We start from the raw sequence: 25,643 nt of genomic DNA, 5'->3' as shown, positions 1-25,643 counted from the left end.
TATTGAGACTATTTGACTTCTTGTAAAGAATTTTTTTACTACAATGTTTAAAAGCCTAAAAAGCTTTCCAACAAAATGTTTGTAATAAGTCCTTACATTGTTATACACAAGGTTAAAATAAACAACTAAATATGTAATCTATTCTGAAAGAGTTACATAATATAAGAAAGGAAAAATAAAGAATTAGAAATTTTTTAATAAAAGTTTTCTTGCTTATTATAAAAATCTTTCAAATTGCACTTATAAAAAAATATTTTCAAGAGAGTTTATGTAGTTAGGTTAATAAGTGCAATGACATATATCACAATCTAGTTCTCATAACAAAAACATATAAAGAATTTTGATCAAATGCAGATATTGTGTGATTCTTCTTTATTTAAAGTTAGCTTTTGAATTGTATTATTGCAGTAACTCGAAAAGAATTGTAATTTGCATTAGATGTTACTTTAAATTTATAAACTAATGAAACAGCAATTTAGATATTCAGGATAGAAACTATCTAATGTTTAAAAATTGAGAACAAATTTTCCAGGAAATATAGCACAAGAGGTAACAATAAATAATTGTTTCTCTGCAAACCAAATATAAGACATAATATATTAATAGCTAGTATCTGTGAATTAGTATTATAAAAATAACTGTAATATACAGTATTTATCAACATAAAATAAATCAATATTGTGCATTCCTTGTCTTTGTTGAAACAGTAACTATTACTGTTTCAATAAAAAAAAAGGTAACTAAGCAAAAATAAATTATCAGTTTTCAAAAATTCAGGTTTAAATCTGTAACCCTTACCTAACATAATTCAGATAATTGCCCATTTTATAAAGGATTTTTTTTAAGAGTATTTTTGAGTTTAATACTAAAATTTTTATATTCTTATTTAACCTTTCAATTAATAATTCAGATAATTGCTCATTTTATATAGGATTTTTTTTAAGTGTATTTTTGAGTTTAATACTAAAATTTTCATATTCTCATATAACCTTTCAAAAGTCTTAAAAACCTAAAATAAAATATTAGTAAAGATTTTTATAAATTAGTGCAACAAAATTTTATAATTAGAGTAAGTTTGAAAATGAATTTCCTCGAAGTTAAAATAAAAAGTGACACTTTCAAATTGTTTCTTAAACAATTGTAACTTAATTGTTTCTTAAACAGAGTAAAGAATTTAAAGAAAAAAACTTCTAAACAATAATAACATCACCTTTAAGAAAAAAAATTGATTTTTTTTTTTAAAATTATCTATTCTTAGCATTTCTTACATTCACTCATTTTTTATATAATTAACTTAGAATTATACAAAAATAAATTAAGACTATGTAACATGAAAAATTTTTTATAATTACATCACTTACAGGAAAAAAAATTATGAAAAATTATTTGCTTAAAAATTTTTAAGCGTTTGTGTACTTATTATTTTATTTCATGAATAACACAATTAATTTATTAATATTTAATAAAAGAAATAACTATGACAATTTAGTTTTATAACATTTTACCTGTGTATGAATTGGAAAATTCTTTTAAGAGATTTATTCTATCATACGTTTATAATCTGCAATTTTAGCAGTAAATAATACAATATTTAAAAAAATAATAAAAATCAATAGCAATAAAATCATAAATAGTTAAAAACCAAAGATAGTTAATAAAAATCATAATACTATCTTTCGATTCGTAAATTTTGAGCACCAGTATAAAACAAGTAATACTACTACCTAAAATGTATTTTGTTTTGACGTGATAATTTAAATATTATCATAAGTTTTTCATGATTAAATGTTACTTTTATTTTTCCTTTACTGAACTGGATAGCCGGCTTAACCCGACATTAAGGACAGATGACCACTACCAAGAATTTTTTGTCAAACAATTCTCTTCTCACATTCTTTTTGCCCAAAATATGTTGTGTTTATGAAGCTTAAATTATGCCTAAACATTTCTTGTTTCCATATTCTTAGTATTTTTACTTCATACAAAAAAACTATGACCATCTATCCTAGGCTTACTCTAATAGTTAGAAATTTATGTACCTGTACAAGAAATTAGTTACTATCTCATGAAAAAAAATGCATAAAAAATATAAATGCTAAATAATATATTTGGTTTAAAAAAAATTCTTAAAGTACAATGACGGCAAAACAAATACTTTGTTGAAATCACATTGCTCATGACTTGTGCCATTTTTATAAACAGCACTTGTTTAGAGACCCAAAAATGTATAATAAGAAACATATGTTATTTGTAAATATAATTTTTACAATTCCAAATAAATAAATCAATATATTAATATAGATATATATACATATATATTTTAGTATAAATAAAAACAAAAGTGAAGGAAAAGATAAAACAATTGGGAAATAATTATAAATAGCACTAAAGCAGTCAAATGTATAGAACTTAAAATGAAAAAAATAATAATAAGTTTGAAACATCCTTTTACATAAATTACCTTCTCTTATACCCTTTCTTACTTTATATACCATCATCATGTTTTCCTTTTTTGTCTTTCATATTATGCATCAACAGCACTTTGGCATGCATATGCAGGAAATAACATACATGGATTTTGTGATGTGTGCTGATCAGCATTTTTATTGATTACTTTTTACTTTTCGTAACTTTTCTTACAAAAACTGCTTTTTTATTTTATACTATTATTTCCCATTCCCATTAGCATGAAAAAAGTTAAAGAATTTATCCAAACACCGCCTAGCAACTTGTATAGCGAAAGGATCATTACGACGGCATATTACATGAGCTTGAATTTCTTCAAATGATTTTGGCAATAAGGCTGAAGTTTCAAAGAAATTTTTGGTCAAAACTAGGTTTTTAGAGTAGAAGTGGACTGAATCAACAGGATTTTTATCCTTCTTTCCCCAGTTTATTGAAAGAACCTGTAAATAAAGTGAAACAAAATCACATTTTTTAGCACTTTATTTATATTTAAAAATATTAGAAAATTTGATCAATAAGAACTGCAGCCAGAAAAAAAAATTATTACGAGTTTAAAATATAATTAAATTTCAAATCTATCATCGATCATCAACATTATCTACGAATTCTATACAGTAAACTTTACATTCTATACATTATTCAAGACAATATCATACGTCCAAAAATACTTTGAAATAAAGCTTAATATCAAATCCCAATGTCAAGAAAAAATATATTTCAGCATTGAATGCAATACATCATTTCACAATAATAATTTCAGATAAACATGTATTAAATAATAAAATATCTGAATTATAAGAGCAGCAAATGCTAAAAAAAATATTTTTAAAATTATGAAATTATTATAATATTAATAATTTTCCAATTAATTCTTACCTTTTGAATTAAATAAAACATTTAATAAAAATACGTATGTAAAGAATGTAAAATTTCAGAAATAAAAAATTATAAAACTCTGTAATCATATTTTTCAAGTAAATTATTTTTAAAAAAAATTTTTAATTTAAATTTATAATTTACTAAGTAAAGATATAAATTTCAACCTTAAAATTTTATAAAAATTCATTACTAAATTTCTACATACTAATATAATTATTTGTAGTGTTTTTAATACTAAACCTGTCTGAAGCATAACATATTTTAACTTAAGAGGTAGAACTGCCAAGGATAACCATGTATGAGAATTAATTCAACTTATTTGTTAACATGACATTGTTCTAAATCAAACACGAGCACAATAGCTACTTTGCTTAAAATTTCAAATACGTACAATAATTATAAAGAAATTTTGTTTTAAAAGTGTACTTGATAATTATTTATGATAAAAAAGTAATATATATTAAAATGAACTAAATAAAAAATTAATCCTTTGATTGAAAATCCTTTGAAATCTTTTGAGTGATTTTGATTAATTTTACTTCAAGTAGTTCATTTGGTGGACAAAATCTTAATCTAAAAAAACCTATTTCAAAATTAAAAAATAAAATATCTGAATCTATATGCTCTGTTATCCCATTATACTGTTACAACATTTAAAAAAAAATAGTGAAGAAATTATTAAAAGTATAAAATCTAACCTAAAACTAAAATCATTGATACAATAATTGTAATTTATGTTAAAATAATAATGATTTTTAGAACATTTATTTAAAAAGATTATTAAGCAAGAGAAAAAGATACTCTTTTTTGTAATTTACTTTTAAAAGTGCGTCTTTGATATTCAGAAAATAAGTTTAAAAAATACATAGGAAAAATATTTCTTTAACAAGATAATTTAGCAACAAAATAATGGAGTATCTGTTATCCCCATACATTTTTAATGTGTTAAAAAAGTTTAATGAACAACTAAGCTAAGAGAATATTCTTTGTTCTAAATAGAAAGAAGTTTAAAAAAAAATACTTTGCATTTATTTTAAGTAAGGATTTTCAAAAGAATTTTTTTTTTTATTTAAAAATACTATTTCGAAAGAAAATAAGAACCTTTACTCAGGTAGACTTCCATGATAATAATAAAACAAAAATGAATGGTAAAAAGTGTAGCCTTTAATCTTTAAACAAAATGGGATAAAAATACATTACATTTTATTTCATGACATTTTATTATTCTCTTACTCTATTATCCATAGATGTGAAATATAACATAAAGATAATTTTTGTCCTCATAAGGAGACCACGTGACTGTTGGGTGAATCAAGAGAGAGTACTTTTTAACCTTCCTACTTTCCCTTTCTCTTTGTTACTTTAATGAAAATAACTGACGTGAGAATTTTAAAGTCAAAAATCTTGAAAAATGTTGGTTAACTGAGCTGCATATTATTGTACAACAAAAATTTGATGACCTTATACATTTCTTATGTAAGCACTATACGTTTACCATACTTATATATTTCACATGTTGGAATTACAATTGTTTTATTTATTACATAAATGAAACTATAGAATGTTCACCATTTCCTCAAAACATCATATTAATCCTGATTATTCCATTTTATTCCCTCTAATTTTAGAAAGAATATAATAGAATAACCGACTTTCAAAACTATCTAGCAAATAAATAAAACACATAAAAACACAACTTCATCAACTTTCACAGCAACAATCATAAAATAATGATTACATAGAGTTATTTATTATAAATTAATGCATCCTTTCCTGCACTATTACAAAATTATTAAAACTGTTTGACAAGGCAAAGTTCTTTATCACTTAAAAAATTTTGATAAAATCATCAGATCTTTTTAAATTTATACTGCTCTTCTTTAATTGCAATAATGCATGAAAAATTGAAAATTCAAGCCAAAGTATGAAAGCTGGTTAAACTTATCATCGTAGGTGTTAAGTTGAAATAAAATCGGAAAGACGAAAAGAGTGGAGCATATTTTTTTTTTAAAGTTTTTTAATTTAAATTTTTATTCCCAATTTCTATTTTATTTTTTGACTCTATAATATGAGCAAAATCATTTACCATAAATGTTTTTCAAAACTCTTAATGCCAGAAAAGATATCCATATTTTTACAAGATGCAGTACTGTTGTAAAATATATGTTAGATTAAAATTTCAACGTCTTTTTTCTAAACTAATAAAATAATTAATACACAAAAAGGATACAAAATAACTCACATTTTTCGAGAAATCTACTGAATTTAATTGTAATAAGTTTTATCAAAAGTTATTATTATTTATACATTTTTAACGCATTTAAAACCATTCAAAAATTTAACTTTTAATAATTATGTAAAAATGTATACAATTTTGTACAGTTTCTACGAATTGAAAAACTGGAATATTAAAATAGTTTTAAGTTTAGCAAAGTCTTGTCAAAAAATGATGCTATTTATTTTGCTGGGCTGCTAATCTTAATACTTCCAAACCTTTCAACTTTCCTCTCTTGCCTGCATAAGTATAAAACATGAATCTACCAGAAAAGAGAACTCATTTGAACTCTCGCAAGTCACCCTTCTTTTTTCTCCAAAATTACTGAATGAGAGGAAGCACGTGACTGTGGTGACTCTGATGTTCAGGACAGAGAAAAATGGGGAAATCAGTAGTCGGAAGAAGCGCACTACAAGTAGTGAAACTTTGGTAGTCACTACTTTTTTGTAGTTTGTAGTGTAGTGAGTAGTGCGATACAAAAAAAAAACCAGTTTGTAGAGATTCCTGGCACCTACTTTTTACGTGAGCTTAGTAGCCTGTGACTGTTTAAAAAAGAGTATTTGTAGTTAACTATATTTGCAACAAAGCAATTGTAATTGTAAAAAACTATAATAATGTAGTTTTTACGACCACTGGGAGATGTTATCTCAATAGATTTAAATAATGAAATAAAATTGAGAACAGAATTAAATTAAAATAATTATTCTTAAAAATGATGCATTATATTTTACTTTAAATAATGATTTTTGAATAACAAATAAGCTTAGATATGCATTGGTAAAACTTAGTTTGGCACTTACACATAAATTTTGAAACCATTTTATATCGAGTATGTATTAGATATTTTTGAATCATCAAATCTATCCTACTTCATTAGAGTTTAGTTACTTAAAAAAAATCCCATAGTAATTTTTCCTCCCAATACTTACAGAAACACAAATATCATCTGGTTTCAAGAAATTGCAGTCTGTAAGATTTAAGTTTTCTTTTGAAGGATCAGAATTTATAATTGATTGCATCACAGCTTCATTGGCAGATAACAAAAAAGAAGTAATACCATGATGAATTTCTCTCTAATATAAAAAATGACACATTTAAATAGTTTAATATAAATAATTTTCTTAAAATAATATTACACAATACAAAATATTAAATGAATTATTTAGAATAAAACAATTTTTTCAGTGAATTTGTTCGGTTTAACAGATTATTGTAGTAATTTATGAGAGAAAGTAATAATTGTAAGATACTTGTACTACATAACCATTTCAAAAATAAAGTTTAAAAAAAATTTAAAGATTATTTTAAGAGTGAGCTAGTTCATCCAAACCTTAAGTTTCTTAAAATAGAAAATTAATAAGCTTTTAGCCTATCTATCAATAAAAAAATTACATTTCACACAAAAATAAACTTATATTCATAATAAACTTCTTGTAAGCATAATTCCTTTTGTCAAATTATTCCAGATTTTAGATGAAAGAAATATTCTTTGAGAAAAATGAAACCCTTTTTATTCATTTACCTTGTCTCAAAAAGTTGCAAGATATAAATTTAAAATTTTTGTCAAAACGGCTAGTACATAAAGAGCTTAAATTTTATCTCTCAAAATATAAGAACCAATAAATAGGAAACATCAGATTTTTTTCAGCATAAAAATAACTAAAATTATCGGGAAAAAAACTTTAAGTTAATGTATATTTTGCTTATAAATAACTTCCTGAAAATTAAACTGCCAAAGACTTGTAATAATTAATTAAACTGAAATTTACAAATTTATAAAGGATAATTTTTATTATAATTATTCAGAGCGGCATTAAGAGATACCACTAAAAATAAAAAAGATATGTAATGATTTCTTATTTTGAAATAAAAATCTATACAATATTAGCACTATGTACAAATTAGCACTATGTAAAAATTTAAGCAGGATCACACAGATTGTGTTGATAATATTTTATGTTAGTAATAACATGTATGTATGTCTTTGAATATCCCGATCTTCTCGGTGTTTAAGTCGAATATGGATGAATGTGAGAATGAGCATCCTTCAAAAAACATTATTTTTACAACAAACATAATCGTAAAAAAAGATAAGACATTCTTTACTGAGATAAGAAATGTGTGTTACTAAAAAGTTTACTTAAATTTTTCTAAACAAAAATTAATAAAACTATGTACATTTTTTTTCCAGTTTTTATTTAGCATTTTCTACCAAATAGAGATACTGTAACAAGTTTAATTTTATCATAGAAAAAAAAATATCTCCCGAAAAAAATATTACATGACAGAAATAATTTCTTGAAAAATATACACAAAAAAAAGTTTTGTTAATATTAATGAGTAATAAATAAATAACCTTCAGAGGTAAGTATTTTAAAGAACTTTGGGTAAAGCATAACTTTGATATACATTGAGATTTTCGGATTGATTGCCAATATTTCTTTTTTCTAAAAAAATACTTTTATAATATCTTCAACAAATAAAGAAGAAATAAAATTACAAACTAATTTAAATTTAAGAAAAATTAGGAACGACAAGAGAAATTAAAGAATATTTGTTCTTTCGTAAAATAGAAATCCAAAATTAAATTCTAAAATAATTTATATCCTAACTAAAATCCATAGTAGACTGCCTTAATATTTTACTAAAAATATAAATTAAATTATCTATTTTTTACAAGAAATAGAAATTAAATTATCATAATTCTTACTTCACTAATATAATGAGGCAGAATTTTCATTCCAATATGCTTGTAGAAACCACAGTCTTTACAAGATCTCCGTTCAATTGCTTCAATTATGTTAGATGCAGGTTTAACAGACTGTTCGGGTGAAAATTTCATAGATGAAAACACTACTTCGTCAGTCAAAATGCAATACTTTTTCAGAAAATCTTGAAGCCCTTCACTCAAAGGTTGTGCAGCAGCAATACTCCAATTCCAAAATTGCAATACCTCTCTAAAGAGAGAAAGGAAAATATTTTAATATTACAAAGCATAGAAAGCATCTTTTTCATGTTAAATAAGATCAAAATTTCAAGAAACTAATATATTTATATAATTAAATAATAATGAACAAAAATCTTTTGTTTTAATTAGATTTAGTTTGTCATTAGAGATTCTATGTCATTAATGCGATAATTTTTAGAGAAAGATTTTCCAAAATCATTTGGAAAAGAATAAATGAACAACATGTGATCTTTTGATATTGTGATGTAATAAATTTAACTGAGCTTAGAAGTAAATTATAAATATTTGCTTCAAATTTAAACTAACACCCTTCAGAAATATGTTTGTTCCTCAAACACAAGCAAAGCTGGTTTGAATATGTTTGAAATTCTTAGTGAAAACTGATTATAAGTCTTGATGCAAATGATCGTTATTTAACAATACTGCCAATTAGATTAATTAACCCTAATTTCCCTGATTATTAACAATATCGTAAAAAAAAACTTTTTCAGTTTTTCTATATATGCAATAAAAAACTATTGTGGTCACAGTGTGCGATTTAGCATTACAATCAACGAAGCTTATTATATATTACTTCAATAATTACAAAATAACAAAATGAAACTGTTTCAGTTTTATTATTCATCTCATAAATAACCCTTGATTACTTTCGCCAAAGCACAATTTTATTTGCAAAATTTGCAATTTTATTGCATTTGGCTAAGTAGCAAATGATAAGTGCGGGCCTTGTATACACATATACACTTATATATACAGGGGGTGGACAAAATAATGGAAACACTTCTATACTGACAAATTTTTTAATTTCTCAAGATATACTTACATTTTATAATCTCAGAAGTGTTTTGATCATGCGATATCTCATACTTATCAATGAAGTTTAAAACTTTTTAGAGGTTTCAGGGACAGACAATAAATTACATACATATGGAAAATAGTGTTTTTGCACATACTATGCCAAAAAATGCAGCGATAAGTTTGTAACTCATAACAATTACTTTGGTTATTATATACGATAATTGCATGAAATTTTGTAATCCTACATTAAATATTTACGGAAATATGGACATTTTTATAATAAAAAAACTAATTTTTTTGCCTTACGGTTTTTTACTATAACTTTAAAAATATTCAATAAAATTTAACAAAATTTTTAGAGCAACATAAAATTAATTAAAAAATTTTATTTTAAATTTGAAAAAAATTCTTTGAAGCCTGTGCATATATAAGTTATTAAAGTAGTTCTTTTATACCGTGCATGCACAAAAAAAATTTAAACAAATTGTTTTTCATCATTTCTCAGTATTTTGCAAGTAATGAAAAAAAGTCAAATTTAAATATCTTAAAATTTTTAAATGCTACTTTTATGCTTTTTTGTACCTTTTAAAACAAACTCAAAATGATAAAGGGGCTTCTATAAATATTATTTTGTATCATAAAAATTATTTTGCATCCTCCTTGCAAAAAACGTTCATAAACCAAAATATGATTAAAGTATAAGGAAAGAAAACAAAAGAAAAGATACTTTAATGGTTGATGATCCCCAATAATGAGGTGTCATTTTCAATAAATCTTGTTTAATGGTGTAAAATAAATTTTGCGAAAGCGTCATATCTATTTGAGATTTCTTTTAATAAATACTTAAACTTTTCAGAAAAAGGCATGAAACTTTTTACATTTTTAAGATATTCAAATCAGATTTTTTTTTATTAGTTGCCATACACGATTTACTATAAATTAAGAAAATAAATTAAAATTTTTCCTGTTCATATGCAGTTTAAAGGAACTATTTTAATTACTCATATCTTGCGACAATTTTTCTCAATCTTTAAAGTAATAATTTTGTAATTAATTTTAAATTACTCCAAAAATTTTGTTTAATTTTATCGAAGTTATAGCAAAAAAACTAAGATAATAAAATCAGTTTTTCATAAAAATGTCCACATCTCCATAAATATATATAAGTGAGGATTACGAAATTTTGTGCAATTATTAGACATAATGACCAAATTAATTATTATAAGTTTTAAATCCATTGCTACATTTCTTAGCATAGGGTGTTTAAAAACACTATTTTAGATTAGTAACTTATTGTCGGTCCCTCAAATCTCTAAACTTTGTTGTTAAGTATGAGAAATCGCATATACTATACACTTTTAAATTTATAAAACGATTATTTAAGTATTTTTTTTAAAAAGATCAAAAAAAGTGTTAATAGAGAAGAGTTTCCATTATTTTGTCTAACCACAGTATATTTTTCTGCCTCTGGGAGCCATCGAAATGATCAGCGCTAGGTAAATGCACCAAATAAAACATTTAATCCACTATTTGAAGTGAAGGAAAAAGTTTTGTATATAATAATGACATTATATTTGAATAATTAATATTTGAGTTTAGGCATTTTAATACATAGATAATAACAATGCATAGATGATCTGACACTATCTTTGTACCTTTTTGAATAATTTATAGTTCGTTATGGAGTTAAACATAATAATGTAGAAGTAGAATAGGTAAATTTTTTATTACTCACATTAACTCACTGTTTAAAAAAAGGAAATATGAATATTTATAAAATTGTGTTTAAATAAAAAAGAATTATCACATAAAAGGAAATATGGAGCTAAAAACTTTTTAATACAGTAAATTATTTGAGCTTTTTGCTAGGAAATTACTGGTATAGGTTTTAACAGCATATAATGTAAATGTAAGATTTATTAAACTTGAAAGTATGTACAGTTAAACCTGTCTATCTCAAAAACCTCTATATCTCAAAATTTCTAAGATTCTTTTAATTTACTATTTAAAATGAATGTATTTTCCACGTCCATCTCGAAACTTTTTCATTCAAAACCTCAGTTTCTCGAATTTCTAATAATCGAGCACAAATGTTAAATTTTTTTTTAATGAAAATAGATATATGTGGTTTGCAGAAATGCCTGTTCTATTAAAAACAATTAAAGCACTTTTAATCGAATTTCTTAATTAAGTTTAATTTTTTAAACTACCTGTATAACTGGAAACCTCTTTATCTCAAATTTTTCGCTTATCCCGTGAGATTCGAGACAAACTGGTCCGACTGTAATTAGACTAATATATTTAATATCAATAAAAGTTTATAAAATTATTAAATTTATTTAGTTTTTTTATAAAATATATATCTCATAAAACAGTTTGTTTTAATTTAATCAATTACACATTAAAAAAAAAAAACTTAACAGCATACATGATCCATGAGGATCAGAACTAACATATTGTAAAGTTCTGATTTGAAGCTAATAATTTTGAAAATTAAACCAATTTTTATAATTAAATAATAATCTTAGAGGAATAATCTAATTTAAGATTAAAATTGCTGTTAATGATTGTCCAAAGATAAAAACTGTACAACAATTTATAATCTGATTAGATTTCAGATATCTAATCTGATTCACATTTTGTTCAGTTAAGAAAGAAAAGTAATAAAAATCTAATAAAAAAATATACTAAATAAATAAATATATATTCACCCAGAAGGTCCAAAACATTTGCCATCAGATAAAATAAGAGCATCGATTATCCTGAAAATTAATAAAAATAAAACATTAGAAAACAATAAAAATATTATAAATTGATTTATTTAATTAAAAAAGCAAGTACATTCTTTCAATCGTTGTAAGTATTTTATGCTGGTATGCCATACGATGCAAATTACTCCTTGTTCGAAACACATTATACACAGACTCTAGGACCTGAAAATACAAAAACTTTGTTTATTCTTCAGTAAACAATCTAACACTAAACACTTAATTTAGACACTAAAAACAACAGAACTTTAAGTCCCATTATTGAGTCAGAAATAGGTATCTGATATAAAAAAATACATTATCACAACAACAAATAGGTTACAAAATTATTTAAAAATTTAATATGGTAAAAAAATTTCTTGCATTTGAAACAGCAATTGCTATGTTTCTAGAATGACAAACTTATGGTTTTATGTAGCATCTAGCTCATCACAGAATTTTAATAAGAAAGTAGACTTTTCTTTTGTTTAATGCAGCTTAAATAATTTAGTAATAGGAACTAAACACAAAATGTATTTCAGGCACAAGTTTAAACATATTTCAGATATTACTCATTATTCTAAAGCAGATTTGAAACCAGTTGTAATTGATTATTTTAAAACAAGAAAGTGTATTACGTTGAGGCAAAATTATCTGCCATCTATGAAGCAGTGATTCTGTTAGGTTTTTTTTTCAGACAATACAATTAACTCTTTCACTGTTAATTTAATAAAATTTTGTAATAAAAATCATATTTACATTTGACACATTATTCTTAAGCAATACAGGAAAACAGCGCAGTCATTTCTCACTCTAATGGTTGCACTTTAACTTTTTGTAGAAACTAGTAAATACAAGTCAATGATTTATCTATAAATCTCCGCTTTTGTTTATCAAGGTACTAACATTACAAAGCACTAACAACAGGTTAACATCACAAAGAAACTATTTCTATTAAAACACTAACAGATATTATTCAGCCTTTATTTACTGCAGAATTGTGTTACTTATTCATTTTATTCCTGATGGTGGTTTTCTCAATTATCAGCAGATGGAAGCGCAATAAGAGGAGGCTTTTCTAACTTTCTTCGGAGGATACAAATGCATTAATTTATTCTTACCTGTGATGTAAGTTAATTTGATACAACTTTATTTAAAGTTTAAAAAATAATTTTCTTATGAATGGTTAAAGTTAAGGATAGTATGTTACGAAAAAAAATTCATTAAAAAATGCAAATAAAGTTGAAAATGAGTGTGAAGATAACGCAATTCCCTTGATGGTTGTGTAAAAAAATAAAAGTATTTCTAAATGAATTTCAGTAAAATTTCTATCTTTATGTGAGACTTTATGAGTTCAATTGAAAAATTAATTTTATGAGTTGTCATAAAATTAATTACAAAAGCATAATATTTAAACTAAGATCATGCAACAGAAATTTAATTCAGACATGCAACAGAAGCAATAGATGGCAATTGAATCAATCGTTATACTATTAGGATTGCTTACTTATCTACCATGGAAAATGCTACACAAAAGAGAATGTTCAAGAAAAATGCATAGACATAAATAATTTTGAAACTTCAGCAAAGATTTTACTTAAACAGCTTTTTTATGCAATCATTTAAAAATAAAGATTGTTTAAGATTTGGGAAGCAAAACTTTTTCTTAAAAAAAAGATACAGAAAAGATTATCTCTTGGGAGCCCCAATGAATTCATTTTTTAAAGGAATTGGTAAAAACTTAATTAAACCTTAGAATTAAAAGAACCATTTCAATTTGCCTTTAAACGCAGTATGCCTGCAAGTATTTGCAAAGTATATGTATAATATTTTTTAATTAAAAGATATTTAAAATTTTGGACACATTGTCACTTTTAAAAGCATTAAAATTATGGTAGGTTATTAACATTCTCTATTAAAAAATATAGTTTGATAATTTATTTTCTTTTACTAAACATAAAAATCTATATCTGTCACTTTTACATAGATTTTTGAACTGTATTTGTTTAGAACATGGTACAATTAAGAAAACAATTTCTTAACAAAAAAAAAATTTAAATATCAAGAAATTTAAATCTTTTAAAACCTTGTATCAGTACCTCTACATTTTAAAACGTAAAAGAGTTTTTAAAAAAAATGCTATGAAAGCTTAAGAACTACATGTTTAAAGAAATACATAAATAATAAGTGCACATACATACTATAGATATAAAATTGCTGTTTGAGTTACTTAAAAAAAATCAAAATCAAAATTTTTTTACCTTATCTCTAAAACAGATTTGAAACTTTCCACCCACCGGAAGAACTGTAGCAAACTGTATTAAACGTTCATACTCAAAATTACAAGGCAAACCCAAATAATGACAGTCTCTAAGGAAATAATCCCATTTGTCAACATCTAATCCAGAGTCATCATTATTCACAATCTATAACATGTAAATAAACAGAATAAACATAATTGCTACTTGGAATATTTTTTCGATTAAAAAAAAAGGACTACTCAATGGGCTAGTTCTGAGACACAAAAATTACATACTGGTTAAAACAACTGACTTGCATTTTTAGTTGAAAAAAATAACTTTGTTTAAATATCAGAGACAATGACCTAACCTGGTTGCAATTAAACATCCTTTTAATAATGATTCTGAGCACTTGGCTAGCAGACTAATAAGAATAAATTACTTTAATTGTGAGAATGATTTTAATACATACAGCATTACAGTCGTGTTTTTTAATAAATTTTAAAATAATTTTTAATAATGTTCTGAGATTAAAATGCTATTTACCTTGAAAAATCTCGTAATTCTAGTATTATAATTCCAACATCAGCATTTTTAATAATGTGTTAATTATAAACACATAAATGTAAACAAACATATTTAATAAAATGTAAATTATAAATACATTTCTTAATGTATATTTGATGGACTTGCCTCACCAAGGGTGACAAAGTATGAGAACTGCCTTGCTCACTAGTGGTTGTGGCCTAAACGCAAACAGAGCACACTAAAAAAAAACGTGTTTCCTTCATTTCCCCCGGCTTTTCAGCAGTTGAAGCTAGGGCTCGATTAACAATTGTTGTGCATTCTTAAATTGTAACTCATTCTTAACTATAATACAAAATATGTAAAGATTAACCTAGATTTCACTAAATATTTGTCTTTGTTTGCTAAACATGATGCCAGACAGCATTAATCATTTCTTTACCTTATTATTTATTTTTTAATTACCTTTATTGTCACGCAATTTCTTAATGGAGCGTCTAACCATATGTAATAATATAGGCGAATATGACGTGTAGCTTTATATTTGTGAGCAAATGGCATATTTGATTGTTAATGAATTATTTATTTTGCTAATGAATGAAAAAGAAATGTATTTAAGAAATTAGTAATAAATTTAAAAAAACATGCTGAAAACAATGTTATTCAATTATTAATGGTGATAAACTCCCTTAATTAAACATATTTTTTCCAGATTAATAGCTATGCAGTAAAATAACTGTCAATTTTTTTTAAATGATGTTAAGTTCAAAATTTAACAAGATGAAACAAGATTTTAATTAAAAAATTATAATTTAAAATTAAGGCAACTAACAATTTTTTATTAATATAAATCAAAAATAATAGTCATTAAATATAATGCTCCTAAAAAAATGATTAAATTAAGTATTCATGTAAAAAAGATATATTAATATTATAACTTAAGTTATTAAAAGAAAACAATTATATAACACATAGTTTAATTTTAAATTATGATGACACGTTGATTAAGGCACTGCTCAATCATGTGAAAGACAATAAACGTTCAGATTCAGGTTAGCAAGTACTGGCTTATTTCTGAAGTAATAGCTTGCCTGTGAAATTGATAATACTGATCACATTCACCATCCTCTCATAGGTTATAAAATTATGCAGCCTTAACTTCCAGAACTCTCATTGCCCAAAAACTATCAGGTTGTGTGTGTTTATCAAGCCTGTTGCGGAAATGCATTAATATTTTTAATTAGATTTTCTTTAAACTTCAATATAAACATCGATATTAAAAATTGCAACAATAATAACAATAATGGATCAAAACCAAACACGCAACAAAATTATGAAATCAGAAATATGCATGAATTACAATAACTCTAGTGAATTTAAATACAGAAACTTAAAACTTTTTTAATATAATGGAAACATTTCAATTACCTGATGAAGAAATGCTCTATTGGGATCTGTGGGCTATAAAAGACAACTGAATGTTAGCTGCAACTAATGGGGTCATCAAAAAAAAATTTCTTAAAAAGTTATATGATTACTTTAAAAATAATGCAATGAAAGGTACCTTTGTCCCAATGATATAATCTTTAACTAAATTTATTTCCTCAGGTCCTATACCATAGCTATTAAGAAGAGGATATAAGTTGTTCTCTTCAATCAGGTAGTCAATCATATTGGCAGATACAATTTCATGCTGAAAAAAACAAAGCAAAGATATTTGTGAAAATTGCTGTTTCAGTAGAACTCAGAATGTACTCCGAATTCGGGAACAATAACTTCCGAGCATTAACACCATTTCACCTCTCTCTCTTTTTTTTCCTATGTCAATAAACTAAATTAGGTCTAGTATTTAGAGCACCCACCTACATTCTAACCAAGAAATATTAATGTTTCTACTCATCCCTTCCCCTCATAGATATCATATTTTTATTACTTTTTTTATAATCTTAAGAAAAGCAACCAAATCAAGTAGCTATTGTTTAAGGGGTGTTTATCTGTCAAAATGCGTCATCACATATTCTATATTTGTTCCCTTTAATAACATGCTTCTCTAGGACCTCCCAACATTCTCAGGTCCTGATTGAACTGACCAGTGAAAGAAATTCCTATCTCCCTTCACACCCCTGCATGCTTATCAATCGAACAATAGGAAAGGGTAATTTTGAGGTCACTAGTAGCTTAAAACGCGGCATGGTTAAATTCTTTCTTTATTTGCTTCTCATTCAGTGAGAAATTGTAAAGCAAAATGCTGCAAAACGTAAGCCCTTGTCCCTGGCTAAAAAAAATCAGCATTACTGAAAAATCTAAGTAATTTGTTTGCACGAAAAATGATCTAGCAAAATCATTAGAACTTGCATGATCTTCCCTTAAAATGATTCTTTGCCAAGAGAATATCATCCAATCAAAATGGCATTACTTGGGGAAAATGCTAAATAAAGGGAAAACAGTAAAAACTTCATCAAACAAATTAAGAGATAGAACTGGGAAGAACTGCTAGAAAGCTCATTGTCATCTTTGAAATTTAAATATAATAAGCAAGTAAAATCTCTTAAGTCAAAGTTTAAACTTAAGTCAAAGTTTGACTTAAAGTAAAATCTTTAAGTCAAAGAAATGAAAGCTTTGGCTCCTTTATTAAAATTAAAAAGTTACATCGAAGTTTTAGTATGTGTTTATCTTAGTTTCTATACATTTTTACTAATTTTTACTTGAGGGGTATTTTCATAAACCTGATATTGCAACTTCCCTCCCATATTTAACAATGTTTTTGTCCCATGAACAATGCTAAATCAGAGTTGCACATTTTTTTTATTTAAATTTATTTTGTTAAGCAAAACTTCTCCTAACTAATAAAAAAAACATCAAAATTATTTTTTTTAAATGTAAATATCAATATAAAAATATTTTTGCAGTATATAAAATTTTTTACCTAATTCAAACTGACTCAAGAGAGTTTTAAGCAATTTATCTGCACATACAAAGAGTACATAACTGCCTTGAAAATAAGATGTAATATTGCATAAACATTCATTATATACTTATATCATTACTACTTATATCATTATAGTAGAACCTCCATTATCTGAGCAAGTGTTTAAAACTTAACTTGCTCACAAATTTAACATCTTTTGAAATAAAAAACAACAGTACGTTTCTTAAATAATAAAAATAAAATAAAGCTATGTTTCACAGCTGAACAAATTTAAAAAGGAAATCAACTACTCGTAATAAATTTCAGAAAGGAAATAGAATTTATTTAACAATTTTTAAAATTAAACTAAATGATGTACTTTAAAAATAACACGAATCTCAAAAATTAATTGTATTTTTTAAATTTAATATACATTAATTTGCTAATTTTACATTACTATTCCTTAAAATATTCTGTTACTCTTTGTTGCAAAAGTACATTGTTACAAAAGGACAGTCTGATAACACATTGCATCTGGTGTTCAATAGAGCCCCACAGCCACTGAAAACAAACCATTGTTTGCCGCTATTGACTTCTCAGGGTGCAATATTTCTTGGAAGTTGAATGTTTTCGGGGGCAGTAGAGCCAGACAATGAATTAAAAAGTATGGTCTTTCTCGTGGCTTACACAGAAGGAAAAAAACAGGCTTTGTTATTGGCTCGGTTAACAGGAAACTCCGTGAATTGAGGTTCTACTGTACTTCTGTTTACATGGCTTCAAGACAGAATTATTTCGATCTTGAAACCACCAAAACAAAATACTGTATTGCAACAAAATAAACAAAAATATAATTTTCAAAGGAAAACCCAGCATATTAAAGTTTATATTCATTACAGAATGTGCATATACTATAGAATAATGCTCACTATTTTAAACCTATTAATTCATATCATAACTAAGTTACTTAAAATTTATTGAACATACTGTGTCACCTATTTTTTAGAAAATACTTGCAGAGTTCGCCCTAAGAATAAAGAAAAAAGCAGGGTGTCTCCTCACAGAAAAGGGCACTTTCAATTTTGAAAGGGCACTCACTTAACACAATAAAAAATTATCAAATTGTGTAATATAATGTAATAACTTCATTTGATCTTCAACAATTTTTAAATTACCCTTTTATACTATTATATATCACCAAAAAAAGAGAAAAATTTGCAATTTATAAAAAAAAATTAAAGGTATGCTAAAAGGCTATTTTGGAGAAGAAATTGTTCTAAAAAAAATTATTAATTAATAAATAACTTGAAAGCTTTTTTCTATAATTGAAACTGAAAATTATAGAAAATAGTTGAGAATAAAAATCCAGTTAAGAATAATTTTAACAAAGTAAATATTTGTAATAGTAATCAGAACTAAACCTATAAACACAGATAAATTTACCAGTGTGCAATTAATATTCAAACAGTGAGCTATTTCTTTAAAATCGAATCTGAGTAAAAATGCAGTATTAAGTAATGAGACAAACTTTTACTAAAAAAAAAGAAGAAGCAAAGTGGGCATATTTATAGAGATCAAAGGGATGATAGGGCAAGCCGCCCTTCTAAAAACGTTTAGGGAGAAAGCCGATACTTATAATACAAATTTTTTGACAGTGAATATAATGAAGAAGTAATGAAGATGTTCAAAGAATCAAAGTGTAAACTGCAATTTTAAAAGAGGAATTTCCAAAAAGCATATAAATTATGATAATAAGACTTTCAAAGTCTTGAGAAAGGCTGTTCTCACGCCACATAACTTTCATCTTGAAATTCAAAAAACTTGCATTCAACCTTGATTATCTGATTAATTTTTTTGCTTAAAGATTCAACAGTTTATGGGTAAATTAAGGATGCCCACAAAAGAAACTCGAAAAATAAAAATAAATACCTTCCAAACTTTTCCGAGATTCTTCTTTCTTGAAACTATGTTGACAAATCTTTCCCATGTGTGAGAAAATGGTCCATGTCCTAAATCATGGCATAAGCCAGCAAGCTCAATGCATAAAACGTCAATATCTGAAATACACAGTTCTGGTTGTTTTTCCCGCAATTCTTGAGCAAATTTTCCAGCCAAAAAGCAAACCCTAAAAATAATTATAAGAGAATAAACTAGTTTGTTCAATATCAAAATTTAATTTTACATATTTTATAATGTAAAGGAAATGCGGATATTTTATAATACAAGAAATATTAACATTAAAATCAAATTTCACTAAGCTATAAAACATAATATATTTCCTCACTCAAGTTGATTCATAAAAAAAATGATTTAACATCAGATCAATAGAAGGGCTAGCCAATTTAATTAGAACCGAACACCTTTTCTTTTTTTTTTAAATATTGAATACCATTTACATTAGAGTGCTGTAATAGCTATAATTCAGATTCAATAATAAAGTTAAAAATATTTAATTAAAGTAAAGAAAAATTTTTTTAACTGAAATAAGATTAGTATTATTTTAAAATTAGATAAAGTGATCTAAAAATTAAGAAGCTGTAAATCTATTACAACTTCCATAATTTTTTAACAATGTATCACATTTAGAGAAAATCTACATAGTAGAAATGCGTTTTTAAAGCATACTATTTTTTGCAATACATAGTAAAAAAATGTGGAGGAAAAATGCAGGAAAAAAGTATAGTTCTGCCTTAAACTCAGAATTGTCAATAAAAAGATCATAACTATGTAAAATTGTTTTTTTTAAATTATTGATAGATAGAAATATGGGGATTATTTCATAGATAACATTTTAATACAACCATTGTTGCATATTTAATGGAAACATTGTTAATACATTTAATAAACTCTTTTCAGTATAAATGAAAAAACTTTTTAGAATTCTTAGAGAAATATTTATGGCTTAAAAATATAACTAAAATAATTCTAAATTGACAACAATAAAAATTGTCTATGGTAGTTAGAGTTTACAACACTCGAGGGAAAACTCAGTTTTTGCACCACCTTGCAATATCATATCAAACTTAAGGGGGCTTTTCTAAATCTTTTTAAGTTTTCGGTTATAGAAAAACTGAAATTTACACACATTGAATTATTAAAATTTGCTTTGAATAAGATTTTGAAACTTCAAATAATGCTCTTTAATCAAAATAACTACATAATGANAGAAATATTTATAGCTTAAAAATATAATTAAAATAATTCTAAATTGACAACAATAAAAATTGTCTACGGTAGTTAGAGTTTACAATATTCGAGGGAAAACTCAGTTTTTGCCCCACCTTGCAATATCATATCAAGGGGGCTTTTCTAAATCTTTTTAAGTTTTAGGTTATAGAAAAACTGAAATTTACACACATTGAATTATTAAAATTTGCTTTGAATAAGATTTTGAAACTTTAAATAATGCTTTTTAATCAAAATAACTACATAATGACAAATTTTTATTACATTTGGGTAAAAATATAATAGTACAGCATCAGAATGTTTTTTTATCTTGTTCATTGTTTTCGATAGAGCAAATGAGGGGCTGTTATTCTAAGGGCATCTTATATACATTTAATAGTATATCATAAATTTGTTAAACCTAATTTTTAAAAAGAAACTACACACAATGTAAATTTCAAAATAGACATCCCAATCACTTTTTAGGTTAACCGGATAAAAGTTTGAAAAAGGAACGAAGTACATAACTAGAAAATGAAACGGAAGATTTTAGATTCTCTTCCCCTCTAAAGCCAGATGACCCCCAATATCTTTGTCGTTACCAATGAAATATTAAATATAAACAACATTTAGCAATAAAAATTTCAATAACAGTTTAAAACATCTTTAAGATAATTAAACAATATGCATTGTAAAAAATTTTTTATACTAATGGTTAAATTTTGATGACCTGTGCATCTTTTATTATGCATATATGACAATTTTATTTAATACAAAATTTTTTAAATATTTTTTGTTTTTTTTTTGTTTTATTGTAACACTCAATATTTTCTGCAAAATATCTCTCAATCAGAAAAAAAGTCTCTTTAAAAGAAGATCATTGAAACGAGTTTTCCATATTTATTTTTTCTATGGTCTTGGAAAGCAGATATTTAAAAACATGTTTTTCAAGAAATCAATAAAACATTAATAAAAAATGAAAGCTATTTTAATATTTAAACGTAATTTTAGAATGAAAATATTATTCTAAATCGGAATCTCTCAATAAAAAAAAATTTACAAAATATATACATTTAAAAGAAAAATAACAATTTTTACAACATTTTTAATGATTTTCTAGATCATGAAATAAACAAAATGGTTATTATAAATACATACTAAATTATATAGATCCAATATTGCATTAAAAAACATTATACACTTATAATAATTTAAAAATACAAACCCTAAACTATGATTAAATCTATTGTGAGTTGCGCCAGGATAAACATATTCTAAAAATCCTGTTTGCTTGATGTTTCGAAGTCTTTGAAATTGAGGAGTATCAATTATAGCAATACAAACAGGGTGTAGAGCAATTTGCCCATGAACAGGATCATTTATAATCTAAAACAAATTACTTGTTAAAATGAGAATGAGGGAATCAAAACTAAAAAATTCCATCAATAATACAATTTGTTTCATTAATAAATTGTTTTTACTATAGTATATCATGACATACTGAATACAAAACAAAAAAAATCAAAACAATAAGCTTTAGCACGTTAAGTACTGTACTCTAAAGGCGTTTTTTATAATCGAAACATGAATAATACGTAAGTATCAATGAACAAAAATTATGGGGTTTTTCTCCGATTAGCACCTGTTCACATCCAACAAAACCTAAATCCAACAAAGCATAACTGAAATTGCCCACTGTTTAATTTAAAATAAACTTAAAAAAAAGCTATATAGCAGCTTGTTTGGAGGTGAATATAAGTTTTTTCTTTGGCCCAATTCTATTATTTATGTATTTTTAATTTCTCTTGTACTGAAAGATCATCCCTAAGATTTGCGGGTACTGATATACCAATATTTACTTTAAATTATTGATAACAATTGTTTTGGTTGACAAGCAAAAGGAGAATATTTTCATAATGGTACTTGATCAGGCAATTAAAAAACTGCTAAGGAACTATGTTACCACTTGTTTCTATTACTAGCAATAAAATAAAAAATTTAAAAAAACTATAGATCGACTTTTTTAGAGGTGGCTACTGGTTTCACTCTTCATGTTTGTCCCATTTTATTGCAATTTTTTTAGTTTCTCCCATATCACTACCCAGTTGTCACCAAAATTTGGAGACCACTTTAAACTGAAATCTGCACAGCCAAGCTTAACTAAAAAACACAATTCTTTCATGATAACAGTGCTTGTAAAATTTTTAGATATTTTCAACAGTTTTCAATATTAAATGACAAGTTTTAAAACTTCATACTAAATTTTTATTGAAAACAAATAAACTTATTACATGAATTTAAAACAGTAATCAAAAAGTTTAGGTGAAAAAGAAAATAAATGTTAACAATTGCAGGCTAGTGAAAAATCCCTTAGTATAGGAAAAGTTCATAGTGATAGATGAATATAAAATTCATAGGAAACACTCAATTATAAATATAAAATTTCTAAAAATTTAAGTAATTTTTATCAGATATAAAACCAAATAAATCACAACTATCAATATAAGTTTCAATTTGATTACCTTCATAGATTGCGACGAGTGTCGCGATTTCTTTGTGATAGATTCGAATGTCATGCTTTTTTTATAATCACCTGTAAATATACACTAAATTTAATTTTTTTTCTTTAAAAAAAAAAGTTTATTATGTCAAAATATATAAAGCTCATCAAAACATCATAAATTACTACAGTTAATTCTTCAAAATTAATTAAACAAAATGAGAATAATTCGACATGTAACATTCGAATATTATATACGTTATGCCAGTATTCATTGTCGTCTGCATACATACATTGAATCGAAAAAAGATGAAAATAAAATCAAGAAGAATACAAAAAATTTAAATTGGAAAAATATAAAGATTATTAAAACATAATTAAATATGAGTACAAGAATTTTCAAGAATGGCTAATTAAGAGAATAAAGAAAAAGCAGAGATTTTATAAGTAAAACTAGTTTTAATTACTTACATAGAGAATTATTTGATTTATAACATAAAGCCATAAGAGCACAAAGTAATTACAAAAAAACAGGAAATTTTCTGAAACTTTAACATGAATTGTATTAAAAAATTCAGCGCATAAATCGAGTGACAACTGAAATTCAAAAACGATACCAAACAAAACCATAGAAACACAAACTTAATGTTGCCATACCAAGGGCGGTTGAAGCAAATGTCATTTAACAGAACTTGCGTGTGAGTTGAGTTGTTTTAAAATTCAGTTTCATTTTCTCCGGAAGCGACGAAAAACCAAGAAAACATATGCATAAATATTCGGAGTCAAGGTCTATCAAATATTTATAGGCAAAGAATTCAGACAGTGATTGAATCACTTTTTGTTTACCAAGTCGATTCACTCAACTCCTCTCTTCATTTGATTCGTAGAACCTTGGCGATAAAATATTCTCTATGGATGAAATATAAAATAAAATTTAAGCCACAATTTATTGCCTCGATCTTGCAAAATAATTTAAAATTTCAGGCTACTGATTTTTGTGTTATAAGTTTTAAAATTTATAATACTCATCACCAAAACTCTCTGTTGATTTAAATAATGAATAAATAAATTTAAATAAAAAACAGCTCACAGTTTAAAGTTTGACTGATGTAGATTTTATAAGAAATAAAATATTAATAATAATAAATTAATTACAGCTTTAATAAATGGTAAAAAAAATTATGTATTAATAATTTTCTTAAAAAAATAATTTTAAATGGATAATATTTTAAAATCACTTTTTAGTGGAGAATGGTTTTCCAACCAACTTTATTATATAATCAATGTTTCACTTTACCTTTACAAAAAATAACAAATAAGAGAAGCACATTTACTACTTACGATTTAGTTATTCAGGTTAAGGGTTCGATTTCAATTTTTTTTGGAGGGGGGGGGGAATATTTATTTTTCAGATTTTTGTTTAAGTGAGAATAATTCTTTCCAGCCATGTTCTGTATATCTTCGAGTAAAATTTACAATTTACGTAATAAGAGTAGCACATGTTGAACTAAAACATTAGTCTTGATTTTTTCCGGGGGGGGGGCAGGGATGTTCTTGAAAACCTTTTTTTGCTGGGGTCATTAATGAATCATGAAATAATTAGTTTGATGATTTTTATTACATCTTTATTACATTCTAAAAAGATGTAGGGGTTTTCAAATAAATCTAAGTTTTTATGCAACGTATACTTATGTTTCTTTTGTAACTGCTGTGCTATTAACAAGTCTTCTTTCAAGGATTATATTATAAGGATAAAACTTTTTAAATTTAGTAGAAGAATGAATTACTTGTTACAAGTTTACGAGTAATTGGAAAATAATGCCAACATTGACGACTAATAGGGACAGAAGAAAAAAATTTCCTGAATGTAACGAAGAAGAATTGGAAGCAAAAAGTTTACGATTATTAATATTAAACTACGCAGCCGTGTAATTTTGAACCTAACCCAGAAGAAAAGGGAACTTTCGGCTCAAGGATTGGGACAAACTAGTCTTCGTGCAGGACTTTTCGATGGAACTAACCCGCATTGCGTTACATGAAGAAAATCACTAAATCCTCCTACGGTTAGCCAGACGCAAAGGGATTTTAACCCATGATACGTCTATCGATGAGGATATTTTACGTCAACTTTGTGGTCAGTGCGAGCCGGGAGTAGTATTCGTAACAACCAGCCCC

The 25,643-nt window shown here is 25.4% G+C and overlaps 1 protein-coding gene across 3 annotated transcripts; it reads right to left on the bottom strand.

Annotated features, from left to right (window-relative positions):
• Positions 1–2,531: 2,531 nt before the first annotated feature.
• On the bottom strand, positions 2,532–24,271 carry LOC107449956 (SAM and HD domain containing deoxynucleoside triphosphate triphosphohydrolase falten). 3 transcript variants are annotated; one of them, XM_043044541.2, is made up of 12 exons: positions 24,126–24,271; positions 23,491–23,561; positions 22,194–22,354; positions 19,733–19,928; positions 16,463–16,591; positions 16,327–16,359; positions 14,395–14,559; positions 12,228–12,319; positions 12,098–12,148; positions 8,331–8,577; positions 6,550–6,693; positions 2,532–2,906 (listed from the first exon to the last, which is right to left on the bottom strand). In XM_043044541.2, exons 1-12 carry the CDS (start codon positions 24,148–24,150, stop codon positions 2,667–2,669), a joined length of 1,554 nt encoding a protein of 517 aa, XP_042900475.1. In that variant the 5' UTR covers positions 24,151–24,271; the 3' UTR covers positions 2,532–2,666. The 3 variants fall into 3 exon arrangements, with proteins under 3 accessions (XP_042900475.1, XP_015921132.2, XP_042900476.1); XM_016065646.3 differs by having other exon boundaries at positions 23,940–24,148; XM_043044542.2 differs by lacking the exon at positions 16,327–16,359 and having other exon boundaries at positions 23,940–24,148.
• Between the last annotated feature and the right edge of the window lie 1,372 nt (positions 24,272–25,643).

This window comes from Parasteatoda tepidariorum, chromosome 2 (genome assembly GCF_043381705.1).
Source record: "Parasteatoda tepidariorum isolate YZ-2023 chromosome 2, CAS_Ptep_4.0, whole genome shotgun sequence".
Taxonomy (NCBI): Eukaryota; Metazoa; Arthropoda; class Arachnida; order Araneae; family Theridiidae; genus Parasteatoda; species Parasteatoda tepidariorum.
The sequence above is the reverse complement of the archived record's forward strand: the minus strand, read 5'-3'. Positions and strand labels throughout refer to the sequence as shown.

Coding starts and splice junctions, on each gene's coding strand:
- LOC107449956 (XM_016065646.3), bottom strand. CDS start 23,973: ATGGCTTTATGTTATAAATCAAATAATTCTCTAT. Junction 16,592..19,732: donor ATCTCGGAAAAGTTTGGAAG/GTATTTATTTTT, acceptor TGTTTTTTTCAG/CATGAAATTGTATCTGCCAA. Junction 6,694..8,330: donor TGCCTCATTATATTAGTGAA/GTAAGAATTATG, acceptor TTTTTATATTAG/AGAGAAATTCATCATGGTAT.